Genomic DNA, 22,318 nt, shown 5'->3' with positions numbered 1-22,318 from the left:
TATATATATATATATATATATATATATATATATATACGTACGAAGTTTCCCTAGTTAAAGTATGTGGAAAAGCATAGTTTCATACATTTTAGAATTGCATCATCATCATCATCGTTTAACGTCCGTTTTCCATGCTGGCATGGGTTGAATGGTTCGACTGGGGTCTGAGAAGCCAGGAGGCTACACCAGGCTCCCGTCTGATCTGGCAGAGTTTCTACAGCTGGATGCCCTTCCTAATGCCAACCACTCCGATAGTGTAGTGGGTGCTTTCTTACATGCCACCGGCACAAGGACCATTGGTACGATTGGATGGTGCTTTTTACGTGCCACCAGCATAGGGACCACATCTATAATTTCCATATGATTGCATTTTGATTTTCTTGTTGATGTACTTGACTCAATAGGTCTCCTCAAGCACGGCATGTCGCCTTATGATTAAAAGAAAATGGATTATTTAATTAAATGGGAAACTTCACTCATCAGAAAACTATGACTCCATCTGCCAATGCACTTTGATTTGCTTTCTGTCCTTTCCAACTATAATGTCTTTAAACAAGTAAAGCGTTTTCCACCATACCTCAGCTACTCTCAATCAATGCACCCTCATTTCCTCCATTTTCTCTCAAATCTTCCTCCCTGAAATGCAATCCTTTGGAGGTTCCTCTTGAAGCAAGTCTCCATGATACTTTGTCATCTATAAGACCTAACATCCAGTGATCTGACTTCATCTTTTAGCTTTTACTTATTTCTGTCATTGGACTGCGACCATGCTGGAGCACCACCTTGAAGTGCCACAGCCTAGTGGTTGAGGGTACCTGTGGAAGAGGTAGACCCAGGAAGTCCTGCGATGAAGTGGTGAAGCACGATCTTTGAACATTAGGCCTCACCAAGGCAATGACTAGTGACCAAGACTTTTGGAAATATGCTGTGCGTGAGAAGACCCGGTGAGACCATAACCCATGGCCTTTACCAGGAGTGTAGCCAGCCCACTTATGCGTACCTTACCTTTCCTTCATTGGACACAAAACCCTGCTTGCGAAGACCTGTTGGGGCAAGCGAAATCGAAATTGAACCAAATTCAATGACTGGCATCTGTGCCAGTGGAGTGCTAACAGCACCATCCGAGCGGGATGACTGCCAGAGCAACTGACTGGCTTCTGTGCCGGTGGCACATAAAAAACCCCATTTGAGCATGATAGTTGACAGCATCGCCTTACTGGCACTTGAACAAAACATTCAAGCGAGGTCGTTGCCAGTGCCGCTGGACTGACTCCTGTGCAGGTGGCACATAAAAAACACCATTTGAGCATGGCCGTTGCCAGTACCGCCGGACTGGCCCTCATGCCAGTGGCACATAAAAGCACCCACTACACTCTTGGAGTAGTTGGCATTAGGAAGGGCATCCAGCTGTAGAAATTCTGTCAAATCAGATTGGAGCCTGCTTACCAACCACATGGTTCCGGGTTCAGTCCCACTGCGTGGCACCTTGGGCAAGTGTCTTCTACTATAGCCTCAGGCCGACCAAAGCCTTGTGAGTGGATTTGGTAGACGGAAACTGAAAGAAGTCTGTCGTATATATGTATATGTATGTGTGTCTGTGTTTGTCCCCCCAACATCGCTTGACAACCGATGCTGGTGTGTTTGCATCCCCGTAACTTAGCGGTTTGGCAAAAGAGACCAATAGAATAAGTACTAGGCTTACAAAGAATAAGTCCTGGGGTCAATTTGCTTGACTAAAGGCGGTGCTCCAGCATGGCCGCAGTCAAATGACTGAAACAAGTAAAAGAGTATATGTGTGTATTCATGGCCTAGAGTGTGGCCCTTATGATCATGAGATCATGATTTCAATTCCTAGATTGGGCGGTGCATTGTGTTCTTGAGCAAAACACTTCATCTCACTTCACTGCTCTGTGATCAGTTCGGTACTTGATGCATGGCGCGCTGTGCATCTGTTCGAGCCACAGTGATTTAATGGAAGGTGTGGGCTAATGTGCGGCACATACATTTGATCACTATAAACAAATCATTTGTACAGGTCACTCAGCAAAAGCTGAATGCTCGTATATATATATCGTCTTCAATGAGAGAGTCCATTATATATATGTGTGTGTGTGTGCACTCTATGTATAATGTGTTTTATGAATGTTTATGAAGAAGTAATTGATATCAAAGTACATACATATAGATAAAATGCTACATTATACTTGTGGCTTAGGTGAAAGAGACAATAATGTTGTGAAGTAGGTCAGTTACATAGCAAATCTCAACTGTTGTATTCTACTCAAGCTTGCTTGAATGTTTGTGTCTGAGAAGTGCTCTGTTTGGGAGAAATTCTATAAAAATCCATTAATGCATTAATGCATAATCTTTGTAGTGTGTTTGTGTATGTAAGAATGCATGTTTGTGTTTACAAACCTGAATATGTGTTGAGGATGTGTATGCGGTACTTCATGTGGATTTGTTTCTGTATTTGCATAAATTCTTGCATGTTCATGTTGGTGAGTGTGTACTGACATCTAGGTATTTATAATCTGTGTTAGTATGTATATGACTGACTGCATACATATGTACTACTGCCTTGGTCTACATCTGTATACATACATACATATACATGTGTGTGTGCACGCACATGTGTGTGTGTGTGTGTACATATGTATAGCCCCCCCCCCCATATACACATAAATGCATGGCTGCAGTCAAATGACTGAAAAAAGAATAAAAGAATATATATGAGTGTGTATATATACACTCACTCACATATGCATGCACACATACACACACACACATACATGCATGCAGACACATATATAGTTAAATAAGAAGATTATCTAACTAGTTTCATCTTTGATAAATCTGGTCAGGGGTTGTTCACTTTTCATTTCAACTGTTAAAGATGAGCAGAATATATTTTCTCAATAAGTAACATTAACTATTACTAGTATAAAGAAATTTACATACAAAATTGACAGCCAAGATTTGACTGCTATTTCTAGAAGGCCAAACATCCATATAGAGGCCTCCTTAATGGCTCAAAAGATTAAAAAAAAAAAACTATCATCTTAGGAGAAACAACATTACATAATTTACTGGGTTTGTGTGCAATGATTCAAGGATAAATACAATGCTGTGGTTTTTCATAATATCTCTTTTGTTGCCACAAGAAAATTTTAACCATTTTACTGTGGATTTCAGATATAGAACTCAAAATTTCACTACCTTTAACTGCAGAAAGCAGTTTATATACCAATCTCCATTTTGTTGAAGAATGTCATATTTGAAACAATTTTTTGTTGAAATATGTTGAGTTTATTGAGGCAACATGACTTGCAGAAAATACTAATTCTATTTTTTGGTAGATATTTGACATCATTACTGAAATAATGAAATTTAATTTCACAGTTAAAGGGTCGAATCAGTAATGTAAGCTAACGAAACACTTTTCAAGTATACAGTGAGTAATTCTGTCTATACCAGTAATATATGCATGCTTCTCTATGGTATCCATTGAAAGCTAGAAGGATTAATTGTTGTTGTTGGCACTCCGTCGCTTACGATGTCGAGGGTTCCAGTTGATCCGATCAATGGAACAGCCTGCTCGTGAAATTAACGTGCAAGTGGCTGAGCACTCCACAGACACGTGTACCCTTAACGTAGTTCTCGGGATATTCAGTGTGACATAGAGTGTGACAAGGCTGACCCTTTGAATTACAGGCACAACAGAAACAGGAAGTAAGAGTGAGAAAAAGTTGTGGTGAAAGAATACAGCAGGATTTGCCACCATCCCCTGCCGGAGCCTCATGGAGCTTTAGGTGTTTTCGCTCAATAAACACTCACAACGCCTGGTCTGGGAAATCGAAACCGCGAGTCCACTGCCCTAACCACTGGGCCATTGCGCCTCTACTGAAGGATTAGACTCGTTAGTAAAATGTGTGTTTCAGCTAAAGTACTGTCCTGATAGATCAGGAGTTGTCAAATCTTCAGGTCAGATAATTAAAAGAGAGAAAAATTATTTCCAAAGCCCTGAGGGACTAAGGGCCAGTATTTAACTTCTGTTTCATCAAACCTTAAATTTCCTACTGAGTGAGATGTTGCTATCCATTATAAATCTCATAAATGATTTAGTCGTGTCTGACAGAAGGATTTAGAGACAGGAAGTTAAGTTTAATGTGGCGGTTCTCAACTGAGGTCCATATGACCCTTGGAGGTCAATATAAGATTTTGTTATTAACATTTATGTGCAATAAATTGGTTATAACTCCTACAATGCTCAAAATATTTTAATTTTTTTATATGTTACCAACGTCGCCTTCATGGCACTTGTGCCAGTGGCACGGGAAAAGATATTCGAGCGAGATCGTTGCCAGTGCCGCTGGACTGGCTCCTATGCAGGTGACACGTAAAATACACCATTTTGAGCGTGGCCGTTGACAGTACCGCCTGACTGGCCTTTGTGCCGGGTGGCACGTAAAAGCACCTACTACACTCTCGGAGTGGTTGGCATTAGGAAGGGCATCCAGCTGTAGAAACTCTGCCAAATCAGATTGGAGCCTGGTGTCGTCATCTGGTTCACCAGTCCTCAGTCAAATCATCCAACCCATGCTAGCATGGAAAGCGGACGTTAAATGATGATGATACGATTCCTAATAATATTTAGCTATAGAAATATAAAGGGATTTTTAAAACATCAAATGGTTATGAGGGTTCATCTGAGTAAAATAGGAATCAGAGGGGTCCACAGGTAAAGCAAAATGGTTGAGAACAATTGGTTTAATGGCTAAAACACACAACGAAACATGTAGTTCAATATCTTATCCACTCAACTTTGTGATAAGCTGACTGAAACCTTATCAAGCCAGCTGTGTCTCTCAATACAAAGCTGTTGGTGTTATGCAAGAGCTTGATGTACGTACGTGAACTTGCAAAGTAGAGAAAGAGAACACCAAACGAAGACACATGTAAAAATGGCAAAGGTTGATCTCAGAATATTGAACCTCACAGAAACGGCAACAAAAAAAACCATGATGATTTGGTGGAGCGGGGGTGCATTGTATTGAAACTGACTTGTCCAATTCATGATAGCATGGAAAAGCAAGCATAATGTTGACAAGGATGATAATGATTTTGTGTAAACATGTTTAAGTTGAAAAGAGAATAGTGTCAGTTATGTAAGCTAATAATATTTGCTATGCACACGCACATGACCTGTTTGTGCTAATTTTTCAATAGCCCAGACATAGCTAAGTAGCTTCTTTCAATGCTATTGTGATACTGGTAGGTCACATAATTCCTAGCTCTACTAATAGCTGGAATAATTACAACTGATGAGGTTTAACCCTCAAGTCAAAGCTGTTGTCCTATTCTAACTGTAGCCATCATGTTGTCTGTGGAGTACTTCCAACTACTTTATCTAACATAGCACTTCTGAGACTTATTTTGCTGTGGAACCCTTATATGATTTTCCAAAAATTGTGGAACCCATATTTACATTTTACAGACAACTGTCATCACCATAATTTTAATATGATATTGTTTTTGAGACAGAATTTATTCTTATAAATTACACGTATGACATGCATTTGAAGTGTTGAATGTTCTTTTTTTATAAAAGAAATTTTTATTAAATTTTATTAAAAGACTTTACTTCTTGCGAAACCCCTGAATTATTTCAAGGAACCTACTTAGAGAAACACTGATCTAATGTATCCTTTCCTTATTTTAAGATGGTAGGGTGTAATTTGAGGGTGATTCAACTGCTATTTTTAGCAAGTTAGGTGACTGTTGTCAGCTCATGTTTTTGTCATTGTTGTTATTGCTTGGGCCAAAGTTACCCCATAACAAGCAGATCTGCAACCAACCTGTCTTTTCTGAGGTGTTTAAGATTATATTATCTAATTCATCCTTACATCTTTAAAATGATAAGGTGTAAAAATCTGTCTAGTTCAGGCTCTCTCTCTCTCTCTCTTTCTCTCTCTCTCTCTCTCTCTCTCTCTCTCTCTCTCACTCACTCTCTCTCTCACTCACTCACTCACTCTCTCTCTCTTTCCTTTTCCCTCTTTAATAGATGTTTATAGTCATGTTGTGAAAGGAAATGTAGTAAACCAGTTTTTATTTATATAGGCGCAGGAGTGGCTGTGTGGTTAGTAGCTTACTTACCAACCACATGGTTCCAGGTTCAATCCCACTGCCTGGCACCTTGGGCAAGTGTCTTTTACTATAGCTTTGGGCCGACCAAAGCTTTGTGAGTGGATTTGGTAGACGGAAACTGAAAGAAGCCCATCGTATATATGTATGCGTTTGTATATGTTTGTATGTCTGTGTTTGTCCCCCCAACATCGCTTGACAACCGATTCTGGTGTGTTTACATCCCCGTAACTTAGCGGTTCGGCAAAAGAGACTGATAGAATAAGTACTAGGCTTACAAAAGAATAAATCCTGGGGTCGATTTGCTTGACTAAAGGCGGTGCTCCAGCATGGCCACAGTCAAATGACTGAAACAAGTAAAAGAATAGAAAAAAATGAAGAAAAATGAAGAGAAGGAAGACCTTTCCTTACTTCCCACTGCTCTGAGCCTACTATAATAAATTATTACCTACACCCCACTCCAGTCTACCTATGAATTAGTCTAGCAGACTCCTTCTCACCTGGATTGCTGACCTTAGATATCACATTACACACTTGCAAGAACTATACTCTTAACCTCAACAGACAGCATAGTTGGTCATTCTTGTTGACCTCGACAAACTCCAGCCACATCCCTGCTGTATTCTTGAGATATTCTTTTGTCTGTAAAATTACTTCTCATCTGATGATAGCAGTTATTTGTAATGGAGTAATATTCTCATTCTTCTATTAAAAAGTTATGTAAGGAACAGCTGTAATGAACTGACAATTATCCATCATCTGTTATTATTCAGAAGAATGGCAAATGGCCACACAGGAGAGAAGAAAAGAGGGACAAAGCAAGAAGAATCACTTACTCCTGAAAACACAGTTCCCTCACAAAGCACACACATTACTATCAACAATACAAACACCGAACGGCAATAAACACAATAAACATAAATAAACACAAACAATTCAGACCTAATGCAATACATTAGGTCAAAGACCAACATAACAGGAAACGATGTCAAAACAATCACCCACGCACAACACCACCTCAACACATAAAGATCATATACGTGACACAAAACACACAACACACTGAAATCTCTCTGCCTCGAGGCAGTAGGGAGATTTCAAAGGTACTTATTAAAAAAAAAAAAATGCACAAAAACCTTCTGAGAGAAGATTGTGAGGTGAAGAACAACCAACTTTCAAACAGTGACTCTCTCTCACTCTCATTCTTTTCCTTTTACTTGCATGTGTAAAGCACAACTTTCGATAGGAACATGCTTAGAATAGGCTGGATAAATGTGAGTGGCTTGGGGTTGCCTTGGAAACAAGGCTACCTGTTAAATGACATCAAGTCACAGAATGTGTATATCATAGCCATCAGTGTGACCAGACTCCACAACCTGCGGACCCTCCAGCACATGTTCGGTGGACAATTCGACATTTATTTTTCTCCGTGTCTGCCGAGAATGGGTGGAGGTGGTACCACGGTGCTTTTTCAGAAGAGTCTGGACCTGAAAGTAAGAGCAATATTCCTTGACCCAGAATGTGGGCTGGTTGTCTTGGATGTCGATGACAGGAATGGGTGTGCTTTTTGACTGATAACAGTTTATGTACCATCCTTAACAGGTCTGCCGGATTTCTTTTGACATCTAGAAGTTTTCCTGGGAACATCTCGACCTTTACTTTTAGTGGGGTATTGGAATGCTACCTTCGACATGCATCTAGACTACATGAGTAGAGAGAGGAATAGGAGGGGATGCAAATGCCTCAAAGACCTGCTCAGACATTTCCAACTAACCTACAGGTACCGACTGAACCACCCAAATGTGCCAATGTGGACATGGAGCAACCGCATTGGGTTGTCGAGATTGTATTTAGAGTATTCTGTAGGACAGCGGATAGAGATAGTGTAGATTATCCACAATTTCATATAGTCAGCTACACAGATCACAAATTTGTGGCTTGTACATTTGACTTGGATAAGAATCATAGACAGGGTCCTGGTTACTGGAAATTGAACATGTCGTTCACGGTGCATCAGGCTTACAGAGACTGGATTAGCACATTAGTTAAGAGAGCAATGACGGGCGCCATTGTCAACAATAGATGGTGGTGTGCCCTACAGAAAGCAATTAAAGCAGAATCGGTTAGGTATAGTAAGACTCTAGCGATTGATCGAAATAGAACGGAGAGAGACCTAGTTAAGAAATTAGAAGAGGCACATAGAAGTGGCATTGCATCCAATGTGTTGGCGGTGAGGTTGGCCCTCAACCAACACTTCAACACCAAACACGAAGGATGCGTTGTCAGAGCTAGGATGTGTGCTCCAAGAAACAAAGGAATTGGAGCCGCCCGAGAGGCCCAAGTGGCAGAGATGCAACGAGGCAACAAAGGTCTCTGGCATATGAACAGGGGCTCAAATTACTCAAGCCCGAAGGATGTGTGTGGCCTTTCAATAGCACTTTGCCCAACTGTTTGGGACAACTAGTGGGCCAGAACACAGCATAGACTGTAGTGCCTACCTGCATGGCCTGCCATGACTCTCAGCAAGAGAAGCAGAGTGTTGTGAAAGACCCATCACAGCCGCAGACATATAGAATGCGATGGTAGGCTGTACAGGAGACAAGTCACCAGGCTTGGATGGTCGGTTCTACGAGCTTTATTGTCATTTGCCAGACTTGTTTGGAGTCGTCTTGGCAGCAGTCTACTGCAACTGGCAGCAAAACGGGAGTTTTTTAAACACGCCATTTATCATTTTATATGAATTTACCTTTAGCTTCAAATTCTTTTTTGGACTTCATTTACTCAAACTTTTTCCAGTTTGTAAATATTTCTTCTAATATGATCACGTTAGAATAATACTCACATATCTAGAATAGTACAGCTGCTACACACACACACACACATTCCAAAAGAAGGCTATTCGACGGATTGCTGAAGATTCACTCACCAACACATAGCCATTGGCATGGTTTGTGGTATGAAGCTTGCTTCCTGACCACATGGTTCTAGGTTCAGTCCCACTGCATAGCACCTTGGCCAAGAGTCTTCTACGATAGCCTCAGGCCGACCAAAGCAATGTGAGTGGATTTGGTTGATGGAAACTGAAAGAAGCCCATCGTATATCTTATATATAAATGGCAATGTCTGTCTGTTACCATCTTGCTACTCAAACCAGGGAACAAATCTTCACCAAACTTTGTATACATGTTGAACTAACATCCAGTTCAATTATAGGCTAATTGGATTGCAATGAAAATTGATATTGGACTGACTATTGGGGTTGGGCTATTACATGATAAAATGAGAGGGGGTGCAAGCATGTTAGGTTCAGGGAAATGTGGCATAATGAGGGTGGCTGATATCAGGGAAGGGGAGAAGACAAGAAGAGATAGACAGACAGGGACACTTCCATATATGTAAAAGAGAGTTTGTGTGTGTGTGTGTGTGCATGCACACATATCTTTCTTATGCATTCAAAAACTGAGCTGCCCACGACGATAATGATGACGACGTCACATTTTCTATATGAGTGTGTACCTTAAGAGACATCCATTTCTCTATATGTTATGACGAAATACAGTCACTCACTCTCTCTCTCTTTCTCTCTCACACACACACGCACGCATATATACAAAAAAGATGTATGCATACGTATTTATGTATGTGTATATGAAAGATGTGTGTGTTTGTGTGAGACAGAGAGAGAGAGACCGAGTGAGTGCCACTTACACATACATAACAACACACACCTTCACTCACACACACAGTCATATGATCCCATATGATCGAGTTGACAACTTTCCTGCTTCAAACGAAAGAATGCTATAAAATAACTTCCTTTGGCACACGTACACACTCTCCCTCTCTCTCTCTCCCCCTCTCTTACTAAAACTTCTGTATGAAATATGTTACAGCTCAAATCCAATTGAAATCACCTTTTTCTATTCTGTAATTCATATTTGTGATGGGTGCATTTAAGGACCTGATCTTCGATATAAATTTTAAAAAAGGATGTTCTCCCAAAAATCCTGTCCTTTACCAGTTGTTTCTAGTATGTTTCAGTGGGATCATCAAGGAACCTGCAAGACAAGGTACCTTCAGCTGGAGGAGGGAGTAGTATTGAGGGAGGTGGCTTTGTGCCAGTTGATGAGAGGCTGAAAGAATAATTGAGGATACAAGGATATTCCAGCTGGAGAACGAAGAAGAGAAAGAAAAACTTAGAGAGAAAGATAGAGATGGAGAGTGAGAGAGGTGGTGGTGGTGGTGGGTATGTGTCAGGACATTCTCTCAAAGTATAGTTGTGGGGGTGAATATAGGTTAAGTGAAGATTGAACTGGGTGAGTGGGCAGGTTGGGACAGAGGAGAAATTTCATAAGAATGTGAGGAAGGGTGGTTGGAACACACACATTCATAATATATAAATGCACATACATACATATATATACATATATATATGTATGTATGTTTGTATGTACCTATGTATGTGTGTACTTATGTATGGATGCATGTTGTTTACCTGGTTTTAATTTTCAAGTTCCTCATCAATGGAGAAATAGATGATTTGTAGCCTAGATACAAGGCTCTTTCATTGGAATTGGAACAGCATCAATAAGTAATCTTATATGTATACATATATGTATGAATGCATGTGTACATGTATGCAGAAGTGCACACATGGTGCAGGCATGGAATATCATTGCATCTGTGGATCATTTTACATAACTAAACTTCATGAATGTTTTACATAAACTGACAGTTCCTTCCTTTGATATCTTGTATCTATAATCTTTCAATCAAAACTTTTAAGTTTTGTGAAATTTAGTTTCTGAAAGGTAAATCAGTAGTAGTTAATCATGTAACTATGTGCCCCAGTCATTATTGGTAGAAATCTAAAGCTAAAGCCTAGATAGAGTAACTTCAGATTTTTCAACACTTTGGTATAAATGCTTTCTCTTTTACTAATATTTTTACATAGTTCACTAATATTTAACATACATGTACATATATGCACACATATTGTGTTTGTATCATTGAATAAATGTAAAAAAAAGTGTTCAATACACTTTATATTAGAAGTGCTTGGAATCTTCTATATGTATATGAAGTAATCAGGATTATAAACCCATATTTCATACCTCTGTAGTGTCACTCTTGTTATGTAGATTTTCCTCACAACTGGTTGCATCAAACCTTTTACAAACTGAATGGAGATAAACGTTGCAGGCTTTGTCTGACTGACAGGAGAATCATTCTACATAATTCACACAATTCAGCTGCTTTCCTGAACTCAAAGGGTGAAATATTTCATTGTTTCCTCTTCAAAGTAAATTTGTTTTGACATATGGTCATATTCTTTTTCAGACTATTGGATGACAAACAAGTACACATGCACAGCTGTCACCCTTTGGCTGCAACTGATGTCTTTCCATGACAGTTGAATCTTCTTTCCCCACCAGAAAATGATATATAAATTTTCAAAGTGTTTTCATTCCAGTTTTTTTTTTTAATATCACCAAGTGAACCAGGACTATATATTTACCTTCAGTATACAAGAAGCTATGCTCTCCCAGCCAGCAAGTCTGAAGAGTCATTATTATTGTAAAGTGCAACAGTTGGCATGAAACTGATGATAACATTTTGACCAGTTGTATGCCATAAACAGGAATATACTCAAGAATATAATATTTATGTAGTTGAATAGTATATATACTTCATTACAGTTATAGCATACAATTGCACTTAGCATTATAGGTGACTCACCAGACCTGCTGAAGCACATAGCCTCTTCCTTAATGTAAGTAAGAAAATACAGTTTTGGTCAGTTTAAGGGTGAAAGAAAACTGAAACAAAACAAAAAAAACATTCTAAGAGTGAAAGGGTTACCTCTTCTTGAACCATTCCAGCTGTGTTGAAAATGGGTCAGTTTGTGTGTGTGTGTTTCTTCTCAGCCTCTAGTTTGCAAACAGGGAAGACTGAGTTTCCAAAGTGAATTTCCTGTCATGAAGGCATTGACAAAAAATTTCACTCTTTGAACTCTAGAAGGTACCCACATTGGGCAAATATTTTAGGATCATTATCCTCTAGGCTAAGCAAAGTTTGCCGCATCTGCTTCCACTGAGGTATGGCCCAGGTTGTTCCTGCCACTTACAGTTAAACTTTGTATGGCTTTTCCTCATCTTTTAATCACCGTATATATAGCTGGCTAATATTTTAATGTTGCACCTTTCTCAGATTTTAACAGAGGACCTGTGGTTATTTAGCCTGGTCATAAAGGGGCCCTCTATTGCTCCACCACATTTCTGTGTATGTGTATGCGTGTGTGTCCTTTCATCGCTGCTTTTGCTGGATACAACTCCTGCTTTGTAGACTACCAAACTGATCAAGACTGTATTTATCTCCATTACTAAACAGGCTGTGTGCTTCTGGCCAGCAGGTCTGATGAGTCACTTATATCGCCAAGTGCAGTAGCAGACATGAAACCAATGGTAACTGTCTGATTATTCATATGCCATAGCCAAGGATATACTGCTCAACTATATGTGTGTGTGTGTGTGTGTGCACACATGTGTGTGAGTGTGTGGACACACATATATATATAATATAAAGAGACAGAGAATGAAATTCACTAGACTTTATTTAGAACTATTACGATTGTTTCAACCCATCATGCACCTGAATATAAAATTTTACTATATATGTATACATACATATATATCAGCATGGCCGCAGCTCTAAGCTGAAACTATAAAAAAAAATTTTTTTTTTAAATATATATATATATAACTGTGTAGTAATGCCTCACGCTTCGAGGGACTAAATAAGTCAAAAACTACCAAAAAATAAGCAACATATTTACCGAAAGCGAGGGAATGCAGCTTTCAAAATTTATCTCTTAAAAACATTTACTACACAGTTAATGCCCTTTATATAAATTATATATATTTATGAAAAAAATGATGAATTTTTTTCATGCTGACTACTTGATAAATTCTTATAAAGATTTTATCCTATATTATATTATATATATATATAGGTAGGATTTAGCTTAACCATAAGTGATGGACTAATCACTGTAGCTTGCTAGTATAGTGAGCTCATTCATTGTGGGGCAGTTATCTCCCCTGTCAGTACATAATAGGTAATGTGCTTTTTGTGGCTATAAGGGTCTTTGACTCTTGTTTCTAGCAATGTAGGTGCAACCCTGCACCCTCCTCACTATTAGTGACAATTGAATTTCCCCCCTTTTGGTTTATATTATGTCTAGTCACCTTGTTATTTTATATTTTATATATCTACACTTTGTTTTTGTATCTGGTTTGCAAGATTCTTTATGGGAATTTGTGTGTTGGAACAAATTGGGTTAAAAAATTCTTTTTACTCTTTTACTCTTTTAGAGAGAAAAAGTCAAATGTATTAAGCTCTATATATTTTCTGTATTTCAAATCCAACCATCTCTATTATTACCCTTCTAATTACACTAATTGCCCTTTTTTACTAAAAATTAAACCCTTTCTATTATGCTTAATATGTAAAGAGCGGTGTCATAAGGATCAGATGTCCATATTCAATCCATTCTGCTCTTTTTTACTCATTCTTACTCTCTCGTCCATTCCTCTCCTCTAACATCCACAATCCACTCTTACTCTTCCTATTCAAAAGGATAAGGATTCTTCCAGAGTCATACAGACTCATACGGTCACTTTCCCAGTTTCTGTGGTGTATATATTTTCCCTTTAGATGGGACACAGGTCCGTTGTAGGATTCATTTTTGCCAGCTGAAACAGACTGGAAAAACATGAAATAAAGCATTTTGCCCGGTCCAGGACCTGAAATCTTAATCTTACGATTATGAGTCTAATACCCTAACCACAAAGTCACATGCCTCACTTCTCTTTCAATTACCTATTATTAACTTATATCTCTCTCTTTCCAGGCGTAACCATCCAGTTTTTTACTCTATGTACATAAGAGTGCATGGCCCATTTTGCAATGCTTTCTTTCTGTGACGTCGGGCGTTAAGAGAATTTGGCTGCTAGATCTAGCAAATCAGGTGATCTCATGAATACTTCCTCATTGAGTCGCAGTGACTATAACAGCTATCGTTGTAGTGTGTGCTATATGATAAAACCAGCCAAACGTAATGTTTTTCTGTTGCATAGGAAACATGCTACTCAACTTCCCTCTATGCAAATTATAATAACCTTTTCTACTCTAGGCACAAGGCCTGAAATTTTGGGGGAGTGGATTAGTCGAGTAGATCGACCCAAGTACGCAACTGGTACTTAATTTATCGACCCCGAAAGGATGAAAGACAAAGTCGACCTCGGCGGAATTTGAATTCAGAACAAACGAAATACTTATTTCTTTATTGCCCACAAGGGGCTAAACACAGAAGGGACAAACAAGTCGATTACATCGACCCCAGTGCGTAACTGGTACTTAATTTATCGACCCCGAAAGGATGAAAGCAAAGTCGACCTCGGCGGAATTTGAACTCAGAACGTAATGGCAGACGAAATACCGGTAAGCATTTCGCCCGGCGTGCTAACGTTTCTGCCAGCTCGCCGCCTTGCAAATTATAATAATAATAATAAAAAATTTACATAAAATTATAACTGTATCTATGTGCAACATTAATGGATTTTGTAGTTTTGTTGCTACGGCAACAGCTCCACATATAGCTGTTTCTGATCGTGTACTATTAGGTTTGAAAAACAAATTACGTGCACATTTTAGTCGGATTTCGTCTGTTCTTACGCTCTGAGTTCAAATTCCGCCGAGGTCGACTCTGCTTTTCATCCTTTCGGGGTCGATAAATTAAGTACCTGTTGCGTACTGGGTCGATCTAATCGACTGGCCCCTCCCTCAAAATGTCGGGCCTTGTGCCTAGAGAAGAAAAGATTATATCTTGGTGCTCGAAAAATAGAATTATAATGAAAATCCGTTTGGTCAATGGATTTTCAACGAATTTATCATTCGCTTCACCATGAAAACGAACAGAACGTGTTGATGAAATGCTGCTTGCCTTCGTCCTGATTTTTCTTACTATCCCATTATCATTCTATCAGCCCAGTAACAAATAAAACAACTGTAGGATATCTCAGAAGCATAACTACACTTTGGTAGCCCCTCTATATCTTTTTAAAATAAAATTTTTAGGATAAATTTTCGAGAGTTTTCTTAACAATTACGTTGATAAAATTAAAAAAAAAAAGATTTTTGGCAGTTTTGGATCATTCTTTTTTTAGATTTATGTTTGAAACATCAATATTACGTGGTCTACACTCATGAAATGGGTCATTTTAATGCATTATAAAGGAAGTTATAAAGAAACACCTCACTAACATTTTAACATTATCAACATACCTCTCATCTATATCCTCGGAACGTGTCACTTCAAAATGCTATAAAAAAAATGTTTTCAGAAATGTATGAAGAAATAAAGTTGGCGGGTGTAGAGCCTCAAACTGTAGATATACCCTCAGAGTAAATCGTGATATTTAATAATTGGACAGAAAATAGCTTCTTCTTCATGATCCATGTGAGTGAGGAACTGAGTGTACAAGAGCTTCCATGGGACACCAGTGTACCGCAGGGTTAACCCCCAGCTATTGCCGGTCCTCATTTTCAGCCTAGTTAACATGAACAAAGTGAAACGAAGTTTTCTGCTGAAAGACACAGCATGCCACTCGGTCCAAGAACTAAACCGAAGATATTTCAATCGTTAGCTCAACACCCGAACCACTATATATATATATATGTGTGTGTCCAAATATATTTTATTAAATTAAATGTATTTACATTTGCTTGTTTGCGTGACCTATATTTTTATGAGATTATTGAATTGTTGCGAATTAAAAAACGTTAATTTCGTTTCGTTTCCTCTCGCCTTGTAATTATATATCCCCATCAGGTTTTCGATAAACCCCACCCATCACTTATTAGCGGCTCCTTTACGAGTTCGTCTTATCTGAGTCTGACTGACCGTGGCTGTTCTGGGTTTTTTTTTTTATAAAAAAAACTGAACTGCCATTATGCTCGCCTTACAATGCGCATCGAAAGGACTCAGCCAGGTTTGTATTGTTCGATATATTTACATACACTATATACATCCGTGAATAGTCTTTCTTTTCTTCGTCCAAGGTCAATTTATGATGTGGGCGAATCATACATAGATGCAATCATTGTATTGAAGGCTTTACAACGGATATATATATGTGCAATTTTAAAGCTGGAATTATTGTGTATTAGCTAATTCTATCTAAATAACGATTGCTTATATTTTCTGAACAATGTGTAATTTTTTATCTTTAAATCATTCAAATGTTTCTGTGATTTGTTTACAAATCTATGCCCACATTCACCTCTAAACGCTCAGCTCTACCGCTGCACTAATGTTATATACATCCACAGGTGTGTAACACCCTTTGTTTGAATATACATAGTTCAGACTTTCTTATAGAACTCTTATACACACCCTTAGTTGTCTAAATGAATGGTTACTATGAACATAATGTGTTAATTTCTGTTATGGTGGTCTCTGACTGCTAAAACATTTACCTTAAATGACCTCCAGCTAGCTATAAGTTGCATTGTCAAACACAAATAAACCCAGCTTAGCATTGAAAATGATTTTGCTTTGACATTTTTTAAAGCTAAACTAGCTTGTAAATATATATATATATATTGATTTGTTACATATATACTTATAATCTTTACCACTCAGACACACGTATCGATAAATAACAGTAATACCATTACTAATGCCTTGGAGAACAAGAAACGTGGTTTTTCCTAAGGCTCTTCAGTGACACGACTGGAAATCGAAACCAGATAGCGAATTCTGTATGGCAATTACCGTGAAGAGGGTTTCGTTTATTAGTTTGAAAGATCATCTTTAAAAGTGAGCGAAGGATAAAATTTCGTCTCATTCATTTAGAAAATTCGAATGTAATTTTAGTACGTGTTAATCTCAGGGTGCAATACTTGGTGTATTATCTTTTGAATTAATTCAGTCGACCAAGTCAAATTATTACCAGTGTCCAGAAGCAGTCAACATCTATTACAAACCAACTGCCCTGTTAGTTATGATTGGTTTACGATATTGCATTCATTCCTCAAATTTGTACTGTTAGATGTAGTAAGGTGATTTGCACGATGCACATGACTTTCCCAAGGACATTCTCTTATTAATATGATTTAGGATAACAGACAACTCTTCTAGTTTAAAAAGGAAATTAATTAATATTTCCGTAAGGTCAGATAGTGAAGACATGAAATGTGAACATTAACCCTCAAAATGTTTAGTCTTTACAATTTGTAGACTATTTTTTTGGTATTGTATTATATAAACTTAGCATGTAATCTCCAATTGCTTTAACCTGAGAGATTCGTTTTGACTATATTCGTCTATCACTTTTCTTTTCTATGATTAAAAAAAAATTGTAATAGCTACCTGTTGTTGATTGTTTAGTTACACCTATTTACATTGCACAAATAATTATATGATGTGATAGGTTTGCGAACTAATTTCTTCCTCGTAATAATTTTCGCTGATAAAATAACTTTGATTGAGGTTGATTATGTAACCCTCTGAAATTATATTCTATAGCCATTTTGAAATTCAAAGTCTTCTTTCTTTTAATATTTAACTGGTTTTAGTCATTAGACTGTAACCAGTTAAATATCTCGCCATACTATGAGATTGTCTTTAATGTTACAATAAATTATATCGACCTTAGTACTGGGCGTGATTTGAACTCGGAACGTAAAGGGGCATAAATACTACACAGTATTTTGTCTGACACTTTCTATCCGATATAATCTTAATTCAACGTGTTTGACCCTGATGATATTATTTCCGTACTTGGTTACTTTTTTCTAACTTCCGATTGTGACCATGCTGGGGCACTTACCATGAAGTTTGCTTTTGCAGCTCTTCTCTGTATTTGGTGCTGCAATGTAGAGTCATCCGGAATGTGCTGTAAAAGAACTGCGGTGTTTTGAATCATAGGATATCGCCCTATGTAGTCCCTAATTGCGAGAGATAGAGTGGAATTTTTAGGATTTTGCAGTGGTGACTTGCTCGTGGATTTGTATGTCTCATTTTCACCTTGTGGTGTAGTCATAAAAGTCTCAATCTCTTTATGCTGTGGGGACTGTTTCTAATCCCATAGGCATTTTGAAGGGATTATTTGGATACCCGAGAACAAGCGCCTTGTACAGAACTAGCATAATTTTTTTCCTTGTAAATATTCTTAAAATCCATCCTAAGCTTGAAACTATAATTCTGTACTAAAATACCAACATCATCATTTAACGTTCGTTTTCCATGCTGGCATGGGTTGGACGATTTGATAGTAGCTAGTAAGGCCAGGGGCCCACACCCAGCTTTAATGACTGTTTTGGCATGGTTTCTTTAGCAGGATGCCCTTCCTAATGCCAATAACTTTACATAGCATACTGGGTGCTTTTTATGTGGCACCAGTGCTTTTAACGTGGTACCAGTACCAGTGATTTTAACGTGGTACCAGTACTGGTGCTTTTTATATGGCACCAACATGAGAAAATAAAAACACTAAAAACCATGAAGTTATATCATGATGACTACTTTTCTTTGCTAGTACAGGTTGCATGAGGCTTCTTGAAGCAGTGTTCTATGTTTGGATGCCCTTTGAGTTTGAATCAATATTAAAATAACTTAGAAAAGTTATTTGATGATGCAGGTTTGTATTCTGGATCAGATGGGATGGTAACTGAATTGACAAACATGCTTCATCATATTGATGGAGATGAGTTGGTTGGAAAGGTTGGTTGTGAATTGTATCCTTAACAAGTGGATTAGAACAGGGATTTTATTGTAATGGAATCAATTCTAAACCCTTAAATATTTTAACCATGCAGTGGCCAGTGGTATAGTAGATTTTCTCCAAGCTTGTCCAATCAGAATGAAGTTCCTTTTTTTTGTTTCCTTTTTTAATGTAAATGCTATTAGCTAAGAAGGCCTGTGCATTTGTTGTAAACTGATTACTAGTTTTTCTGAAAAATGAACTTCAATGGCATATTTGACAGGCCACACTTCTGAATCACAAAAATAAGACTAGGGAACCAGCCTTACGTTTGAAGGTCTTTGCAAAAGACCTACATTGTTCCAGAGTTAAAACCACAATATAATGCACCCAGTACACTCTTCAAAATGGTTGCTGCTAGGAAGAGCATCTAGCCATAGAAACCTGATTAAAAGGGGAAAAAAACACTTGTCTATGTGGGCAGTAATTCCCTATAAGAATTGACTTGGACCATGATAAATTGTCCAACTCATGCCTGCATGGAAAATGGATGTAAAACTCATGATGATATATGCATTCAGGCACAGTGAAACTCATTAGCATATACTTACATTTGACCACACAGAAGCTGACAAAGTAGAGAGTAAGAAAAAATTAAGGACGTAAGATAGTAGTTATAGCTTTGCAGATGGGTGCAATTGCTGCCACTTAAATATATGCATATGCACATGCCCACGAATATATACATGTATTGATATGTGTGTACCTAAATATTCATACACATGGACACAATAAAGTATAGACCTAGAGTTGACAAGTGAGGAGATGACTTTTGAAAGGTGGAAGGAGAAAGTGAAATGCCACACAGGAAGACTGGTTTGGAAGTCAAAAGAATTGCATTGGTGTTGTTTGTCTTGGGCATAACACATTATCAGCAGTGAGGTTTGAAGTTAAAGCTGTGGCTCCTACTTAGCCATTGTGCTATGGAAACTAATGTAAAGTGACGATAATTTTACACCATCCAACCCCTGCCAGCATGGACAACAGACATTAAGTGATGATGATGATGATATATATATGTATGTATATTGGGTTGTCCCATAAATAATGTTTTTTTTTTATACTTCTTTTATTTTTTAAAATTAAGATCAAGTTCTTTTGCCTCCTGGTCCACCAGTCCACAGTCAAATCGTCCAATCCATGCTAGCATGGAAAGCGGACGTTAAATGATGATGATGATACACTCTTTCATTTTCTACAATGTTCTTCCATCTATCTGGTAGACTTGCAAGGTCCCTCTTCCAAAATTCACATGTCTGTGGTGAAAAATACTCCTCCGGTACTGTTCTGACCTCGTCTATAGAATTCCTATTTTTTCCATCCAAAAAATTTTGAAGGCTGCGGAATAAATGATAATGAGATGGGGTAATGTCTGGCGAATATGGTGGGTAGAGCATCATTTCTCATTCAAACTGCTCCAGCCTTTGGAATGTCATCCTCGCTGAGCATATGTGGCTGAGCATTATCCTGATAGAAGAACACCTTTCATTTTGAAACCGTAAATGGTCATTTTTCTTCTAGCGCCCACTTAAACTACTCAAGCTGCTCGCAGTAGATCTCCTTTGTTATCATTTCATTTGGGTTTAAAAGTTCAAAGTGGACTAAACCTTCCATATCCCACCAAACCGATAACAACATCTTATGTAGATGAAGACCTTCTTTAGCTTGGGATGCCATTGTTTCTCCGTACCCCACCTACTGTTTTTGGTGCTTGACATTTTTATAGAGAACCCATTTCTCATCTCATCACCAGTCACTATTCGGTCCAAAAAATGTACATTCGTGAGACATGACAACAAAGAAGAGCACACATTTACTCTCTGCACACAAGTGTCAATGAATGGTTGAATGACCAAATCCAAGCTTCTCTGCTAAGTTCCTCAACAGTTACAATGGGATTTTGTTCCACCAGGGTTTGCAGGACATCCTTGTCAAGCTCTACAGATCTTCCAGGATGAAGCTCGTCTTTTAGGCTGTAGTTTCCGGCTCAAAATTTCTGGAACCACTGTTGACACTGGCTTACTCTTATTGTCCAATCCCCTTATATTGCAGTGATATTCCTCACACTTTCCGTTTTGTTGTTGCCTTTATTGAACTCATAAAACAAAATTTGCCGAATATGCTCCTTTGTCATTTCCATTAGAGCTTTGAAAAAATCACTTAAAATCGAACTTCACTCTTCAAAACTTGCACTAAGAATAAGATGGTAAAATTACTACCTGCTTTTATAGCCAGTTGATGCAGGTAGTTTATCCTACCCCCACTCCAACTTTTAGTTCATGTAATTGAAAAACTGCATTATTTATGGGATGACCTTATATGTGTATGTGTGTGTGTGTGTGTATATATATATATATATATGTATTATGTGTGTATGTTTGTCTGACATTATTTGATTCTTATAAATGAATGTCATTCATTTTCAATGTTCTGTGAAAGCATGTCTGGCCAGAAGGAAATATTACCTTGTTTGGAAACAGGCAGGGGTTGGCATCTGGAAGGGCGTCCAAATGTAGAAAAATCTGCTTCAGTAAACTCCATCTGGCTCATAGCAAGCATGGAAAAGTAGACATTAAGATGATGATGATGATAATAAAACTGTCATACTATTTCAAGAGGATGACCGGGCAGTCCTAAAAATTATACTTCTCAGCAGAAAGGGGTATAGTGGTTAGTGAAGTGAAATAAGAACTGATAAAATAAAATGGGTCAAGGTTTTGTCTTGTTGAGTGTTTACTTTTTATTCTACCAGTGATTGCCATATTATGTGCTTGTGTTTATATTGTGTTTTTCTTTGTTCTTTTTAGTTCCAAGGAATTCTTGGAGTTGCCCTGCGTTTTTCATCTACTCTGGCTGACCAGGCGACATTCGACCTCCAGGTTAGTTAACTATATATATGTATGTATTCTTTTACTTGTTTCAGTCTTTTGACTGTAGCCATGCTGGAGCACCGCCTTTTAGTCGAGCAAATCGACCCCAGGACTTATTCTTTGGAAGCCTAGTACTTATTCTATCGGTCTCTGTTGCTGAACCGCTAAGTTACGGGGACGTAAACACACCTGTATCGGTTGTCAAGTGATGTTGGGGGGACAAACACAGACACATACATACATATATATATATGCATATATACAACGGGCTTCTTTCAGTTTCCGTTTACCAAATCCACCCACAAGGCTTTGGTCGGCCCAAGGCTATAGTAGAAGACACTTGCCCAAGATGCCATGCAGTGGGACTGAACCCGGAACCATGTTGTTGGTAAGCAAGCTACTTACCACACAGTCACTCCTACACCTATATATATATATATATATCATCATCATCATCATCGTTTAACGTCCGCTTTCCAT

The 22,318-nt window shown here is 38.2% G+C and overlaps 1 protein-coding gene across 1 annotated transcript in view; it reads left to right on the top strand.

Annotated features, from left to right (window-relative positions):
* The first annotated feature begins 16,023 nt into the window (after positions 1-16,023).
* LOC106877487 (pyruvate dehydrogenase E1 component subunit alpha, mitochondrial) overlaps positions 16,024-22,318 on the top strand; it is a 23,432-nt gene continuing 17,137 nt past the window's right edge. The window contains exons 1-2 of the mRNA XM_014926401.2: positions 16,024-16,193; positions 21,776-21,847. Coding sequence (XP_014781887.1) covers positions 16,155-16,193; positions 21,776-21,847 — 111 coding nt within the window. The 5' untranslated portion in view covers positions 16,024-16,154. The remainder of the gene's footprint in view (positions 16,194-21,775; positions 21,848-22,318) is intronic.

This window comes from Octopus bimaculoides, chromosome 3 (genome assembly GCF_001194135.2).
Source record: "Octopus bimaculoides isolate UCB-OBI-ISO-001 chromosome 3, ASM119413v2, whole genome shotgun sequence".
Classification (NCBI taxonomy): Eukaryota; Metazoa; Mollusca; class Cephalopoda; order Octopoda; family Octopodidae; genus Octopus; species Octopus bimaculoides.
The sequence above is the reverse complement of the archived record's forward strand: the minus strand, read 5'-3'. Positions and strand labels throughout refer to the sequence as shown.